Source organism: Pelophylax lessonae (genome assembly GCF_965119305.1).
Source record: "Pelophylax lessonae genome assembly, chromosome: 6".
In the NCBI taxonomy this organism is placed as follows: Eukaryota; Metazoa; Chordata; class Amphibia; order Anura; family Ranidae; genus Pelophylax; species Pelophylax lessonae.
The window spans coordinates 296,437,669-296,454,285 of NC_138773.1; the positions used below are offsets into that span (position 1 = coordinate 296,437,669).

General features: G+C 46.0%; 1 protein-coding gene across 1 annotated transcript in view; it reads right to left on the bottom strand.

The window, feature by feature from the left end:
- Nucleotides 1–9,018: 9,018 nt before the first annotated feature.
- The window catches only part of LOC309558023 (peroxisomal N(1)-acetyl-spermine/spermidine oxidase-like), a 59,171-nt gene continuing 51,572 nt past the window's right edge, over nt 9,019–16,617 (bottom strand). The window contains exons 4-5 of the mRNA XM_082260944.1: nt 11,457–11,640; nt 9,019–9,283 (exon numbers count right to left, since the gene is read on the bottom strand). Coding sequence (XP_082117070.1) covers nt 9,146–9,283; nt 11,457–11,640 — 322 coding nt within the window. The 3' untranslated portion in view covers nt 9,019–9,145. The remainder of the gene's footprint in view (nt 9,284–11,456; nt 11,641–16,617) is intronic.

The window sequence follows — 16,617 nt, forward strand, 5'->3', positions numbered from 1 at the left end:
AAAAGGGGGGGAAAGGGGGGGGAGGGGCGGGGGGGGGGAAAGGGGAGAAAAGTGCATGTTTGTCACTGCACTTCATGTGTTTTGTTTTTCACTCGCTAGCAATGATAGGGTGGGGGGCTTCAGGCCTGTCCTAAAGTCTAGTAGGATGATGTAGGTTCCTTGCTCTCCTGCCTGGGTGTCTGTCCTTGGGAGGGCCCCTTACTAAGTACTCTGTGGTCAGCTTTGACTAACCTTAACCACTTGCCGACCGCCGCACGACTATCTACGTGGGCGGTCAGCCCCTCACAGGCAAAGTGACGTAGGTCTACGTCGCTCGCCTGTGAGGGTTTAGGGAGCGAGCGCGCGCCGCCGGAGGCGCGCTCCCGCTCCCGCGTGGTCACGGACCCCCCCGCGCGCGTGACCGGCGGACCCGATCGCCGCCGGCCACTCTGCGATCGGCGGGGGAGAGGGAGATAGTCAGGCAGCTTGTGTAAACAAGCTGCCTGTCATTCTCCTCTCTGTATGAGAGCTGATCACATGGATCTACTATGTAGATCCATTGATCACTCTGCATACAGTTGAAGCCACAGCCAATCACAGTTAGAATCACGCCCCTAGGGACACACACAGCCCCTCCCTCTCAAATAAAGTTAACCCCTTCACTACCAGTGCATTTTTACAGTAACAGTGCATATGTATAGCACTGATTACTGTAGAAATGTCACTGGTAACCCCAAAAGTGTCAAAAATGTCAGTCAAGGGTCCGATCTGTCCGCCGCAATGTCGCAGTACCGCAAAAAAAATCGCAGATCGCCGCCATTACGCGTTAAAAAAAAAAACAACAAAAATGACAAAAATCTTTCCCTTTGTTAGTAAACGCAATAACTTTTGCGCAAACCAATCAAAATACGCTTTTTGCGATTTTTTTTACCAAACATAGGTAGCATAAAACAAATTGGCCGAAAATATTAAAAAATTTTGATTTTTACATTTTTTTTTGGGGGAATTTCATATAAAAAAAAGGGAAAAATATTGCTATTTTTGCAAAATTTACGCTCTTTTTTTGTTTATAGCGCGTGATCAAAAAATCGCACAGGTGATCAAATACCACCAAAAGAAAGCTCTGTTTGTGGGAAAAAAAGGACGCCAAATTCGTTTCGGTACAGCGTCGCACGACCGCGCAATTGTCCGTTAAAGTCACGCAGTGCCGAATCGCAAAATGCCCTCTGGTCGTTTAGCAGCCAAATCCTCCGGGGCTTAAGTGGTTAATGAGAGGGGTCCAACAGGCATTTTGGTTAGGTGGAGCAGAGTGTCTTGGCCCCGTCAGGAGTCTTGTGCCCTAGGGGGTCAACAGGGTAATTTCTCTTTGGGAGTGGACCAATGATGTACCCTATGCACGTTTTTGGTTTACATAGGGTTTAGTTTTTGAATGCCGCACAGTGGGCCCGAAACATAGAGAAAAAAAATTGCATTAGGTGGTCATCAGGGGCTAAAGTTATTAAAGATGCAAGATTTTTAAATTACTTGATCCCTTATCCAAAAAAAGCTTGCATCTTCAATAACCAATAAAGGATATCACTTAAAGTGGTATTAAAGGTTTGGCTTTAGAAAACAAAACAAACATGTTATACTTACCTGCTCTGTGCAGTGGTTTTGCACAGAACAGCCCTGATCCTCCTCTTCTCTGGTCCCCTGGCAGCGCTCCTGGCTCCTCCCCCTTGGCCAGTGCCCCAAACAGCAAAGAGGCACTGGTGTATGCTCGCTCCCAAGCCCTGCTCTATGCATCCAAAAGACACATAGAGCCACGACTTGGCCCCGCCCCCGCATTCTCCTTATTGGCCCACTGACTGTAATTTACTCAGTGGTTCCCACCTCTGTCTCAGCCAATGAGGACAGGGAGTCCCGATATAGCTGAGGCTCTCATGCACATCACTGGATTGAGATGAGGCTCTGGTGATAATTAGGGGGGGCTGGGGTGGAGCAGCACACAGAAGGCTTTTTCACCTTCATGCATAGAATGCATGATGGTAAAATACCTTCAGCCTCTACAACCACTTTAAACTCCAAACTCCCTGCATTAAATGATGGCTAACACAGTACAATTCTCTTCTACATTAGCCAATCAGAGGCTATCAAAGCAATCAGGTGACTGGGAACCGGGATTCCTGGGCCCAGAGCGTTAGTAAAAGACCCTGGGTTTTCAGTGAGAACCCAGTCTCTGTGCTGGGAGCATGCTGTGCAGCTTGCTCCTAGCACAAACAATGGAGCAGTAATGCTAATGCTCACAAGGTGATTAGGGTGTGCCCAGGCACATACAGCACACCCAGTGTGCACACCTATGCTACAAGGTCCTTTTAGACAATTGTGAGTTTCCATTTTTGTACAGTTTGGCAAAGGCCATTTTCTGTTCCAGCATGACTGTACCCTTGTGCACAGTGGCGGCTGGTGCATATGGGGCACAGGGGCGCCCCCCCCCCCCTATTCATGCGTCCGGCCCACTAATCTACATGCGGGGTGCCAGATGCATGGAGTTCAATGGGGCTTTTTTTTTAACCATGTGATTAGAGCCAGAGGCTCTCACAGGCTAAAAAAGCACTGCGCCCCAAGCCCACCCAGTTGTGTGACAATAGCGAATGAAAATTCACTATTGTCACATGGATCCTCCTCCTGGCCATTAAGGAAGCGGCTTCTGAGACCTGTTTCCCGATTGGCCGAAAGGAGAAGCCATGTCATTGGGAATGGAGGAGGAGGAGGGAGGAGACGCAGGAGACAGGGGAAAGAAGCTGCCGCCGCCGTCACCGATGTCCTGGCAGGGTGAATGATCCTGTCCTGTCCTGGGGGTCCTGTCTTGCTGTGGTCCAGGGGTGTGCGGCCTGGTGTGGTCGGGGGGGGGTGTATGGTGCGGTCCGTCTGCCGCCCCCCCTGCCCATGGAGCACCAACCGCCACTGCTTGTGCACAAAGCCAGCTCCAATAAGGTTTTACCAGTTTGGTGTGGTGGAACATAGGTGTCCTGCACAGAGCCCTAACCTCAAACCTACTTGCACACTTTTAGAAGGAAAAGGAATGCTGTTTACAAGTTATGTCACAGACACACTCCCAAATCTTGTGGAAAGCCTTTCGGGGAAAGTGGAAACTATAAAAGGGGGCAACGCTATATTACTGCTCATGGCTTTGGAATGGGATGTTCAACAAGGCCATAGGTAAGGTAAGATTTTGGCCATATGGTGTCGTTTTTCTTTAATGCCAATCAATATATTCTTTCCTTGGCAATAATATTTCATTTTGTTATCACTTCTCTTCCCTTACCTCTACATATCCTATCTTTTTCAAACTATTCTTCTTTATGAATGTTGCAGGATCTTCTTCTGCATATATGATTCACTGGCTTTTTTCTTCATTTGTTCTTATACTCCGTTACAATGGTCGTTTTGACCCACAGGCATATTCCTATGGATCCACCGCACAGCTACCACCTCGATTCAGAAAACAATTTACCTTTGCTGTGAACATCCCCATCTGTCTCCTCCATGTACTGCTGCTTCCATTGTGTGTTTCAGAATATTTCTGATTACATTTGCTGCTATTGGAATGCGTTGTAAACAAGAACACGCTCATGGCAGATTAGCAGTTATACTGACATTATGGAGGCAGGAATCCTTATTGTCTTTCTTGACAAGATATAGGAGACATGTCAACTTTATATGGTCTTCACTTTTTAATCAAACCTTTATTACCAGGTGGTGACAAGAAGCTTCAGGGGAGGGGGTCAGAGGACAAAGGCCAGAAAGCCTAGCAGGTCCTTTTTCCAGCATCATGAACTGGTCTCCAGTGGGAATACAGTGTAAAGGATTTATGGTAGGACCTGCTCAATAAAATGTGGACCTGAGGCTAAAAGAAGAGTGACAGATCACAGAACTCAACCCTTATCTGTGAACGTACAAAGTCACAAACCTTAATCTTTAGAAAGAAAGCAATTGTCTATATAACAACAGTATCTCACAAAAGTGAGTACACCCCATACATTTTTGTAAATATTTTATTCTATCTTTTCATGTGACAACACTGAAGAAATTACACTTTGCTACTATGTAAAGTAGTGAGTGTACAACTTTTATAGCAGTTTACATTTGCTGTCCCCTCAAAATAACTCCACACACAGCCATTAATGTCTAAACCACTGGCAACAAAAGTGTAAAAGTGAGTACACCCCTAAGTGACAATGTCCAAATTCGGCCCAATTAGTCATTTTTCCTCCCCTGTGTCATGTGACTGATTAGTGTTACAAGGTCTCAGCCGTGAATGGGGAGCAGGTGTGTTAAATTTGGTGTTATCGCTCTCACTCTCTCAAACTGGTCACTGGAAGTTCAACATGGCACCTCATGGCAAAGAACTCTGAGGATCTGAAAAAAAGAATTGTTGCTCTACATAAAGATAGCCTAGGCTATAAGAAGATTGTCAAGACCCTAAAACTGAGCTGCAGCACGGTGGCCAAGACAATACAGCGGTTTAACAGGTCTCGCCATGGTCGACCAAAGCAGTTGAGTGCTTGTTCTCAGCGTCATATCCAGAGGTTGTCTTTAGGAAATAGACGTATGAGTGCTGCCAGCATTGCTGCAGAGGTTGAAGGGGTGGGGGGTCAGCCTGTCAGTGCTCAGACCATACACCGTACACTGCATCAAATTGGTCTGCATGCCTGTCATCCCAGAAGGAAGCCTCTTCTAAAGATGATGCACAAGAAAGCCAGCAAACAGTTTTCTGAAGACAAGCCGACTAACAACATGGATTACTGGAACTGTGTCCTGTGGTCTGATGAGACCAAGATAAACTTATTTGGTTCAGATGGTGCCAAGCGTGTGCGGCAGCGACCAGGTGAAGAGTACAATAACAAGTGTGTCTTGCCTACGATCAAGCATGGTGGTGGGAGTGTCATGGTCTGGGGCTGCATAAGTGCTGCCGGCACTGGGGAGCTACAGTTCATTGAGGGAGCCATGAATACCAACATGTCCTGTGACATACTGAAGCAGAGCATGATCCCTTCCCTTCGGGGACTGGGCCGCAGGGCAGTATTCCAACATGATGACCCCAAACACACCTCCAAGACGACCACTGCCTTGCAAAAGAAGCTGAGGGTAAAGATGTTGGACTGGCCAAGCATGTCTCCAGACCTAAACCCTATTGAGCCTCTGTGGAGCATCTTCAAATGGAAGGTGGAGGAGCGCAAGGTCTCTAACATCCACCAGCTCTGTGATGTCTTCATGGAGTGGAAGAGGACTCAAGTGCCTGTGAAGCTCTGGTGAACTCCATGCCCTAGAGCAGGGGTGTCAAACTCAATTTCATTGCGGGCCGCATCAGCATCATGGTTGCCCTCAAAGGGCCGGTTATATCAGTAGGATTAGATGTCCAGAGCACCGCAAGCCCCCTTACACCCTTACCTGAGATGTCAAGAGCCCCCCACCATCAGAAGTCAGGAGACACCCACCCTTCCTTACATCACAATGCACCCCTTACCTTGTGCTGCTGCCAGAAAGAAGATGCGGGTGGATCTGGGAAGAAGTGCAGGGTCTGGAGGAGAACCAGAGGAGGGCTGGAGTCAGCTTCCAGAGTCTGCTGAATGCTGAGACCAGGGGAAGCAAAGACAAGGTGGTGCTGCGGCTTCACAGAGAGGTGAAGGATCTGTAGGAGGAGTTCTGCCCTTCTCTCTGCTGCGGGCTACTGAGAGGGGGGGGGCAAAGACCAGCCTTTCTGCAGCTGCACAGAGGACTGCAGGATCTGGCAAAGAAGTTCTGTCCTCTCTGCTGCCGACTGCAGACACAAGGTGGGGGCAGAGACAAAGGGTGTGCCACAGCTGCAGGAGAGGTGTGAGGGCCATATGAAATGGCCTGGGGGGCCGCATTCGGCCCGCGGGCCTTGTGTTTGACACCTGTGCCCTAGAGGGTTAGGGCAGTGCTAAAAAATAATGGTGACCACACAAAATATTGACCCTTTGGGCCCAATTTTGTCATTTTTTCTTAGGGCTGTACTCACTTTTGTTGCCAGCGGTTTAGACATTAATGGCTGTGTGTTGAGTTAGTTGAGGGGACAGCAAATTTACAATGTTACACAAGCTGTACACTAAATACATTACATTGTAGCAAAGTGTCATTTCTTCAGTGTTGTCACATGAAAAGATATAATAAAATATTTACAAAAATGTGAGGGGTGTACTCACTTTTGTGAGATATTGTATAAATGTACCTCAAAATGCAAAAACAGTGCTAAAATGTGAGCCTCAAACATGACAGTGGAGACAGTCTGGTAACTGACATCTGTATAAAAGAACACAGAAGGCGTCATCTGCCACAATGTGAGCACTCTTCAATATGTTAGATTGTGTTGTCTATTGTTGTGGTGCTCTGTGTACTCTGTCCCTGGCTGGCATTATTATTAGAACAGTCCATGCAGTTAGCATATCCCTGACACTAGTATTGGTATGGTCCATGAACCAGCATGTCCCTGGCCCTACTGTTGGAATGGTCTTTGTGCTTAGCATGTCTCTGGCATGGTCTATGTACCAGCAGGTCTCTGGCAGTATTGTTGGAATGGTCCAAGAACCAGAATATCCCTGGCGCTAACTGAATGGTTAGTGTACCAGGATGTCCGTTGCACGTTTGTTGGAATGGTCCATGTACTCTGCATGTCCATGGCACTTTTGTTGGAGAGGTCTCTGCACTCCGGCGGACCTTCAGAGCTCTTTGCCGGCTCCTTGCCGGAAAGTGACGTCATTGCGGCTCCGGCCACTCACAATGCCGGAGCCGCCAAACCCGAAACAGACGCCGAGGGAACATGACAGCTCCCTCAGCGGTGTCCGGGCGACCGTGTCGGGGCTTCGTTTTAAGGTAAGTATTTCATAATGAGCTAGTATGCAATGCATACTAGCTCATTATGCCTTTGTCCTGCAGGTTTTTTTTTTTTTTTGGTGAGGATACAACCGCTTTAAGGGTTAGGATGATGGGAAGTGTTAAAGCTGAACCCCAGGAAACCAGTCACTGTAAAATATGCAGACATGCTACGAGTTAAGTCCAATGAGGTGCATGTCAAATCCCTTTAATTTACATCTGACAGTTTTATGGAGCTCTGGGAGCACAGCTATGGCTACACTCCGGGGGGGGGGGCTCTGACAGGAGAGATGCTGCTCTCTCATACAACAGCTGTGCCAGCCCCTCCACTGTGTATTCACAGAACCCTTTGTATTTTGTGAGCAAGTTCACATAATAGATGGGTGGCACAGTGGTTAGCACTTTCACCTAGCAGCAAGAGGGTCGCTGGTTCGAATCCCAACCATGACACTACCTGCCTGGAGTTTGCATGTTCTCCCTGTGCCTGCGTGGGTTTCCTCCGGGTCCTCTGGTTTCCTCCCACACTCCAAAGACATGCTGGTAGGTTAATTGGATCCTGTATAAAATTGACCCTACTGTGTATGAATGTGAGTTAGGGACCTTAGATTGTAAGCTCCTTGAGGGCAGGGATTGATGTGAATGTGCAATGTATATGTTAAACGCTGTGTAAATTGACAGCGCTATATAAGTACCTGAAATGAAATAATAGAAAGAGCTCTGTGATTGGGCAGGGGGGAGGAGGGGCAAGCACAGTGGTTGCATGTGACTCTGTAGCAGAGACTAGAAGGTCGAGCATCAGAGTGCTGGGAGTATAGTGATAGCTATCCTCCCGGTACTCAGTAAAAATAGAAATTGTAAATTAAAAAGGATAAGTCCACGAGGTGGCATGCACCTCATATGACTTAACCCCTAGTAATCTAGCACAATACACAAAGTGGCTGAATTCCTGGAGCTCAGGTGATATCAGGTAAAGCCCAGTTTGGGTGGGGTGCTGATGATGTCATTCATACCAGCTTTATACTCTTTCAACTCTTACCTTTTTATATACTAAATAACATAAAATAGTTGTAAAACCTTACATATACCCAGTGAAGTGACTGGCCTCAGGTGATACCCAGAGATGAAACAAATCCTCCTACATAAGTTATACTTGGCTATCTACAGTCTTCTTTTTTCTAGATTTGTTCAAAGTGATTCATTTTAACCACTTCAGACTGCGACAAAGCGGCAGACAGATCAGACCCCTAACTGACATTATTGGGGACCAGTGACATTACTACAGTAATCAGTGCTAAATATTATGCACTGTTACTGTATAAATGACACTGGCAGGGAAGGGGTTAACACTGGGGGTGATCAAAGGGGTTAATGTATGCCTAAGTATGCTTTATCACTGTGGAGGGTTCTGTGACAGGCACAGAGAGATCGGGGGTTTCAGCTTAGCTGAAACTTCTGATCTCTCCCTGCCTGTGTGACAGAAGACTTGCCTGCTTTGTTTACATAAGCAGACGGGTCTTCTGTCAGTTTCTCTGACGATCGCGGGAGTGGGAGCGCGGTTCCGGCAAGGCGCGAGCGCCGCCGAGACCTCGTGCACAAAATCACATAGTACTACGTGGTTTTGTGCAGCCGAGCCGCCCTGCCGCAGTAATACTACAAGAGGTAAAGCTTGTCCGAGAGTTCAGGAAAAAGGGGGCGACAAACTGAAGTTACACTCTGCAGAGCTCAGTGAGGAGAGCTCTGCGAGCTGATTGGAGGGAAGGGACACACCCCCCTTCACACAGCACACAGGAACAGAGTTGAGGCTGTCAATCTGCTGGAGATCCCTCCCCTGTCACCATTTTCTCTTGGTGTCAGGAAAACTTGTCAGAAGTGACTCATGCTGATAGCAGAGGAACAAAGCAGCAGACAGAAATTACACTTAGTGCTCGGGATTGAGACATATACACTATAGAGGGATATACTTTCTTCATATTCCATGTCTGAGGTTTACAACCACTTTAAATTAGCCTAGTAACTCCAAGGGTCTAATCACATAGTCCCTGAAAGACCCTAGACATGGTCAGGACATTTAACTCTCCAGCATCCGCTGAAAACTTGAAATATCCAGTCTGGCTGGACAGACCTGTGAAGCAGCCTGTAAAGGAAATTAATATACGCATAATGAATAGTTAAAAGTGCATATTTAATATAAATCAATGAAAGAATATGCTGAAGTCACAGGTTCCTTTTGAAGCACATCTGGGAGGTACACAGTGTGGTCTTCTGGGAGATGTCTTGGTTTCAGGGTGAATTACAGACGGGAGTTGGCCTTGAACTCGTACAGCTGTAAGAGTCGGTTGGCTTCCCGCACCCCGGTCATGTAGGCACCATGGGTAGTTGTGTAGAAGTTTGGGTGCGTGGCCTCTCCTGCAAAGAGTACCTGTAATGGCTGCATGAAGAGATACAAAGAAAGGAGTCAGAAGCAAGCTTTGGGAAAGCCTAACAGGCCCAGATTAAAAATAAGAGGCGGACCTGACTGACGCATTTTTTTTTTTTTTTTACAATTTTGTACTGACAATACATCTAGTGCATTACATCTAGTATATTAACCACTTGCCGACCGCTCACTCGAGCTCTACTGCGGCAAACGCTGGACTCCTCACCTTGTGGGCGGCGCTCGAGCGCCGCCCGAGGCTCGCTCCCACTGTATTCAGTCATAGCGGGAGTCAGGCCAGGGGAGGAGCGGCGGCGATCGCCGCTGCTCTTCCCCGATCGTCGAGGAATCGAGTGTGGAGATCCGCCTGCTTGTGTAAACAAAGCGGGCGGATCTCCTAAGTGACAGGCAGTGACAGATTGCAGGGTTCAGCATAGCTGAACCTGCGATCTGTCCCTGTGTCACTCAGTCACCTCCCCCCACACATGTTAGTAAGCACCAGGCATACATTAACCCCTCCCTCTCCAATAAAATTAACCCCTTCCCTGCCAGTGTCATTTTTACAGTAACAGTGCATATTTATAGCACTGATTACTGCAGTAATGTCACTGGTACCCCCAAAAGTGTCAAAAATGTCAGTCAAGGGTCCGATCTGTCTGCCGCAATGTCGCAGTACCGCAAAAAAAATCGCAGATCGCCGCCATTACTCGTTAAAATAAAAACACCAAAAATGACAGAAATCTTTCCCTTAGTTAGTAAACGCAATAACTTTTGCGCAAACCAATCAAAATACGCTTATTGTGATTTTTTTTTTACCAAACATAGGTAGCAGAAAACAAATTGGCCAAAAATTTAAAAAAATTTAGATTTTTACATTTTTTTGGGGGGAATTTCATATAAAAAAATGTGAGAAATATAAATTTTTTCAAAATTGACGCTCTTTTTTTGTTTATAGCGCAAAAAGTAAAATTGCACAGGTGATCAAATACCACCTAAAGAAAGCTCTGTTTGTGGGAAAAAAAGGACGTAAATTTTGTTTGGGTACGGCGTTGCACGACCGCGCAATTGTCCGTTAAAGTCGCACGGTGCCGAATCGCAAAAAGTGGCCTGGATGTAAGACAGCAAAATCCTCCGGTGGTAAAGTGGTTAAGCGGCGTTAATCAGTATTGATTAACACAGCAAATGCTATTGCTATCTATGTGGCCAGCTCACACCAAAGCATTGCGTTGGTGTGCAATGAGAAGAAAAAAGAAAATTACATTCTGCATCAATGCAATGCAACGATTGCTTAGTTCAGAATTACATGGAAGTTTGAAAAAAAGAAGAAAAAAAATCAAAAGGCAAAAGCTGCAATCTGATTTACCAAATGCTACAGTATGTAGCATACACCGGTATGTGTTCACGATGCACACCAGTGCACGTGTTACATGCACAATCCTGATCCTGTAAAAAAACACACTACCTTTCCCAGGGTGGTCACGTTCACTCCTCCAATGTATCTATGGAGGAAGCCATGGGTGTCACCTAGACTGGGAGCCTGAGCTAGTATGCCTGCCGTTGTTCATCTGCACTGCATGGGATTGGGGAGATTAGTAGTGTACAGAAGGAAGATAACACTTCAGCTCTCGGGAATATGAATGCAGCCACTCCATCTAAGGACTGATAAGCTGCAATAAGTTAGCCTCTTATGGACCGCCCCACAGAGATATACAGCGGCAGGACGGCCCTCCTGCGCACTGGGTCTGGAGTGCACGTGCGCCACCAGCGACCTGCTCCCGCTGTGATTGGACACAGCGGGACCCAATCAGCGGGTCTGGAAGACGTGACGTCCACTGGGACCCGGTGATTGTTCTCAAGGGGAGGCAGAACGGCAGTCTGTAAAAAAGGCAGACCACCGTTCAGTTAGAGGGGAAGATGGAGATCTTGGGTTTCTGCTAAGCAGGAACACAAATCTCTGTCTTCTCCCAGTCAAAGTACCTCCCCCACACAGTTGGAAAGCACTTCCTATGAGCACATTTAACACTTTGATTACCCTTGATGTTAACCCCTTCCCTGCCAGTGTCATTAGTATAGTGACAGCGTATTTATTTAGTACTGTATTAGTGTCACTGAGAGGGAGACTTTGGAGAGATTTCAAATTGCAAAAGCACAAAGCGGGGTAGTGAAAATAACCCACGCCAATACCTACCCGCAGCCCCTTTTTGTGGTGGGTGGATGGGAGCGGCTCTGCCAATGATGTCTGCTCCTTCACAGCATCCACTCCAACGGGCACATTGGTATAGGAGCCCCGGACATAGGGATTACTGTGCCAGGTGGACCTCAGCACCCCTTGCAGCTCTGACACTGGCCAGCCAGTAAATTGCTTCAATAATCTAAAGTGAGAAAAGTGCAGAGAGAGAGAGAGAGAGAGAGCAGATCACAGACATTAAATACTTCTGGGAAACAATTTCCATGAATACAAAGAAAGCATTAATGATTCAGTTAGTGCTAAGATGGAAACTCTTGTGAATCACTTACTGCAGTTAAATGAGAGGGTGGGGGAGAAGATACTATAATGGGGGCTAATAATAGCCCAATCGTTGGTGTTTCCCCAGCTCAGCATTCCCTAGATAACAGCTAAAAAAAAAAAAACAATATAGCTGCAAAACAGGAGGAAACAATGGACGTGTGACATAACTTGTGGCTTATAATAGCTCTCTAGCTAAGTGGCGCGGAGACAGGCGAGGTAGAACGCAATGGATGTAGGATGCATTTCCGATACATCCTACGCAATACTAGAGGACAGTCAGTTCTCTGCCAGAGCTGCCCAAGAATGCATTAAAGCGGAACTAAAGTCTGCACTAAATGTAAGCTAATTTCCAGCATCCCGCTGTCCTATGACATCTAATGCATAAAGCTGCCAATTTCTTACCCAACAGAGAGCTCTGGGGTGCCTTCAGTCTCCATCACCCATGCAAAGCCGGCCTGGGGGGCAGGGGGGACTCTGTCAAAGGGGAATCCATTTTCAGGTAGAGCTACTGATTGGTGTGATGTGTCTGAACTTAAAGTGCACCTTTGCTTCAGCCATGGACATTAAAGCAATTTAAAGGATTTTTAAAAAAAATAAAAAACATCTCTATACTCACCTGCTCTGTGGCCCTCCTCTTCTCGGGTCCGGCGCTCCTGGCTCCTCTCTGTCCTTGCCCCCACAGGAAGCTGCTTCCAATAGGGGCACTCATGCGTGCTCGCTCCTGAGCCCCACCACTGCGTTCATCGACACAGGACGCAGGACTCAGCCCCGCCCCCCCTCCTTCATTACTGCAGGTGATTGACAGGGGCAGGAGCCAGTGACTCACGCTATCAATCTGCTCAATGAGAAGGGAGACAGCGGCGAGAGCTGCTGCTCTTGTGAATGTTGCTGGGTCGGGCTCAGGTAAGAATAAGTGGGGGCTGGGGGATCCTGCAGCAGAGAAGGTTTTTTAAATTTAATGCATTCAAGTAGAACTACAGGCAAAACATGTTTTTTAAATTTTGGATAGAGTAAAGGCCCGTACACACTTGATGGAAATCGGACGAAATATCCTCCGATTTTTCTCTCTCTTGCTCAGCGTTCATAACCATTTTTAGTTGACAGTGCATAAATGTTCACGAAATTTCTCGTCCAATTTTTTTTTTTTGGGACATTTGTTCCTAGACTTCCGGTCATGCGCGCTCTTTCGTATTCCGACTTTTCACGGACGTACCACATACACATTAAACGAAAATTGGTCGTCTGGGGACGGACGATAAAAATTTTGGTGTTTGTCCCTCCGCTTTTTTTCGTTGAAAATGTCGGCATCGGCTGCTGAAAGTTGTGTACACCCTGGCCGAAAATCGTATGATTTTACCTTGGACGGGAATTTTCGGCAGACTGGGGTACTACTAGTGTGTACCCCACTTAAAGGCAGGGTTATAACCCGTCAGATTTTATTTCACCATCTGTGTACCAGTGAAGAGATTTCCCTTCACATCCTGTCCCTTATAGCCTAACAGGAAGTGAGAGGAAATCTCTGCAAATTAAAGGGAAATCCTTGGGGACCCCCAGGTCACCAGAACTAGAGTCCCCATTGGAAGATTTTCTCTCTATTACATTTTTGGGGACATCCCAAAATTTGGGATTTTCTTTTACTTTTTCTTTCAATTATAATGGTAAACAGGACAAATTGAGAAGATGAATCTCCCTAATGGGGGCATAGACAGCAATAAAAAACTGACAGGGGTTCTAATCCACCTCAACTCTATCCAAAACTGAAAAAAAAAGTTTTGACTTTAGTTATACTCTAAGGTAAAAAAAAAAAACTTAAGGCTTTAGATTAGAACCACTTTAAACTATTTTCACATTCCTGACAAGTAAAAGGCTTCCTTCACACAGGTGATTATCTGCATACAGCGGATTCTTGCGGCTGTGATGACGGGTGTACACCAGCGGCAGTCACTCAGTCTGTACAAAGTAATGACAGGCTCAAGGGAGCCGTAGCTGTTCACATTTAGTACTTACATGAATTGAGGGACAGGTGAGCAACCCTGGATGTAGAAATATGGTTCCAGACTCGGACATCCACCGCTGGTACGTTCAAACAGGGACTGTTACTCTCAGCCTGTCATTACTTTGTACCGGCTAACTGGCTGCCACTGTTCCCATACACCTGTCATCCCAGCTGCAAGTATCTGCCAATTCTTGCAGCTGAAATCTGGTGTATATAGGAAACCGCACGTAAGAAGGAGGCCAAAAAAGTTTAAGACAAATCTCTCGTTTTTTTTTTTAAACTCCTCTTACCTTTTAGGCTTGGTTGTCTTTCATAAACATACATGCCAACTATTTTACTGCTGTTCACCAAGTCCCACACTGCCAACTTTCATTCTTACGTGATCTGGGAGCTGGCTGTCCCTTCCTGGCTCTAGCAGCCGGCTCCTGACTATACCCTCGTGCCACAGCCATAGCTCTCAACTGTCCCTGATTTTGAGGGACTGTCCCTGATTCAAAACATAGTCCCTCTCTCCTTCTTTCTTCCTCATTTGTCCCTCATTTTTGTCTGATCTTTACAGTTGTATATAAAATGCTACAGTTGTATATAAAATGCTCTTTTTAACGTTTAAAAAGTGTTTCCCCAGTGCTAAACATTTAATCCAATTTCTAATTTGCTGCATTTGTAAATTCCAAAAGCCAATATAAAGGAATAGCAGTGGTAAAAAGAAGCACTTGTGTAACCAAACATTTATTTTTTTATTTTGTATTAGTCTCCTTTAAGGGGGCGTAACAGGGGGGTGTCCTATGCCAATATACTTTTGCTAATAGGTGTCCCTCATTCCCATCTCAGAAAGTTGGGAGGTAGGGCCACAGTGTGTTATCAGGGGTGCAGCTGGAAAAACAAGGAGAGGACAGCCAGAAAAAAAAAATCAGCCGATCAGGAAAGGAAAGCGAATGTCAAAGAGACATACGGCAAACTGGCAGTTTTAAAGATCCAGCTTCTGAAGGAAAAGTTAATTTTTTACACAAAGTTGCACAGCTGCTATATAGGGATTGCTAGAGAGCTGTAGCAGGTGCTTCTGCAAAATAAAGCCTCTATGCACAGCTGCTGTTAAATGGGATAGGTGGAATGCTGATCATCTTCATATCTAAACTCCTAGATAAAGTGTATGTAAAACCCAACAATGAACTTCTTTTATATTTGTTATTTGTTTTATATTTGTTAAATGTAGCACTGTCCCTTTAGGGCTTGCTGTATGATGACTTCTTGGGTCTCCCTGTGATTACCTGTAGACAGTCACTAGTGGACTTTTCACACATCCATCCTTACTCCCGTTTGGCTCATTACTTAAACAGTCCAGGGGATTTGGCTTTATATTTACTGTGGAACTTGGATAGGAGAAGGGAATAGTGAGATACTCCAACTGTAACTATTCACAGTAGATGAGGACAACTCTCACCTGGCCTCACCAGGTTACTTGTGGAAGCAGACACACTGTTTTAACCATACTGCCACTTGTATGGAGGAATTAGGTCATCTTGCTCTCTATAGCAGTAGACTTGATGCAACCACACTTTCTTGACGACACTCTCTATCATCCCCTTGACTGACACCTGTCCAATGACTCTTCTAGCAGAAGGGGTGCCCTCTCAGGTTAGGCCTCACGACACAGATCTGTACTTACTGTCGGGAGAATCAGATCCTTTGCAGTTTCTTTCTCCAGTCAGCTCTGCAGGACCTCAGGTTGACCACCTGAGGCTGCATGGCAGCTTCTTTGAGGAAGGGCAGCCGCCCCCTACCTCCGGGACCCTGCTATTCAGCTAAAAGGCCCTGAGCACATGTGTCCTTGGCATTTATACAGTCACCCAGCATGCACTGAGGCACTTTCCTCTGCCAATCACCAGGGCTGTAACAAATGCCTGTGCACTCACTTGTCAGGTTTCCTCCCACTGTCCAATATGCCTATTGGACCAGTGTGAAACATTTCAGACAAGCTGCACCTGAGCACCATGAGCAGACCTCACTAATGTTTCCTGCTCTCAGGTAGGCAGAGAGCAATATAAAATTTACCTGGCCATCTCTCTGGTAAGCAGAAAGACCCAAAAACTACACTCTCGCTCTCTCTAGCACCTACCTAGGAGGGTGCTACATCAATAAACCATTGAAAGCTTTATATAAAAAAACCTGCATTTTAGTACGAACTATAACTCTTGGCAACTGTAAAAAGGTGTTAAAAAAAAACGCAAGTGAATATAAACAATGTACAGCATACTATATCATACAAAACACAACCTGAAGACTTTGCACTTTGATGACGAAATGCGCTGGGAGGGACTTCCAGGTGACATCACATCCTGTAATGGGCAGAACTTCGAGGTGACGTCATATCCTGTTTTTGGAGCACACACTGGATCTAGGCAGAGCAGCGCTTTCTCATTGGTAAAGCAATCTCACTATTATGCACATGTAGGTGCAGTGACTATAATTATTTATTTATAAAGCAATGCCACAGAATGACAGCCTTCCTATCCTTTTCTTTATGTGTACCATCAAGCCAACCCTGACAAGAGGCCACAGCTGGATAAACAGGGAATATCAGGTGGAGCAGTCCACACTCGTATCTTGGGTGTCACAGGTGCATTTAAACTAGTGATTGACCGATATTTTTTTTTCATTGCCGATACCGATATTTTGGTCATCGCGTATCGGCCGATATTTTCGTACATTTAAAAACAATTTTTTTTTTCTTTAAAAGGTACTCTTGTGGAGGGATCTGGGGGTCTAAAAGACCCCAAACCCCTCCTCTGCACTTAAAAGCATTAAAAAAAAAAAAAAGTTTGGCTGTTTTGATTGCTGTCATTT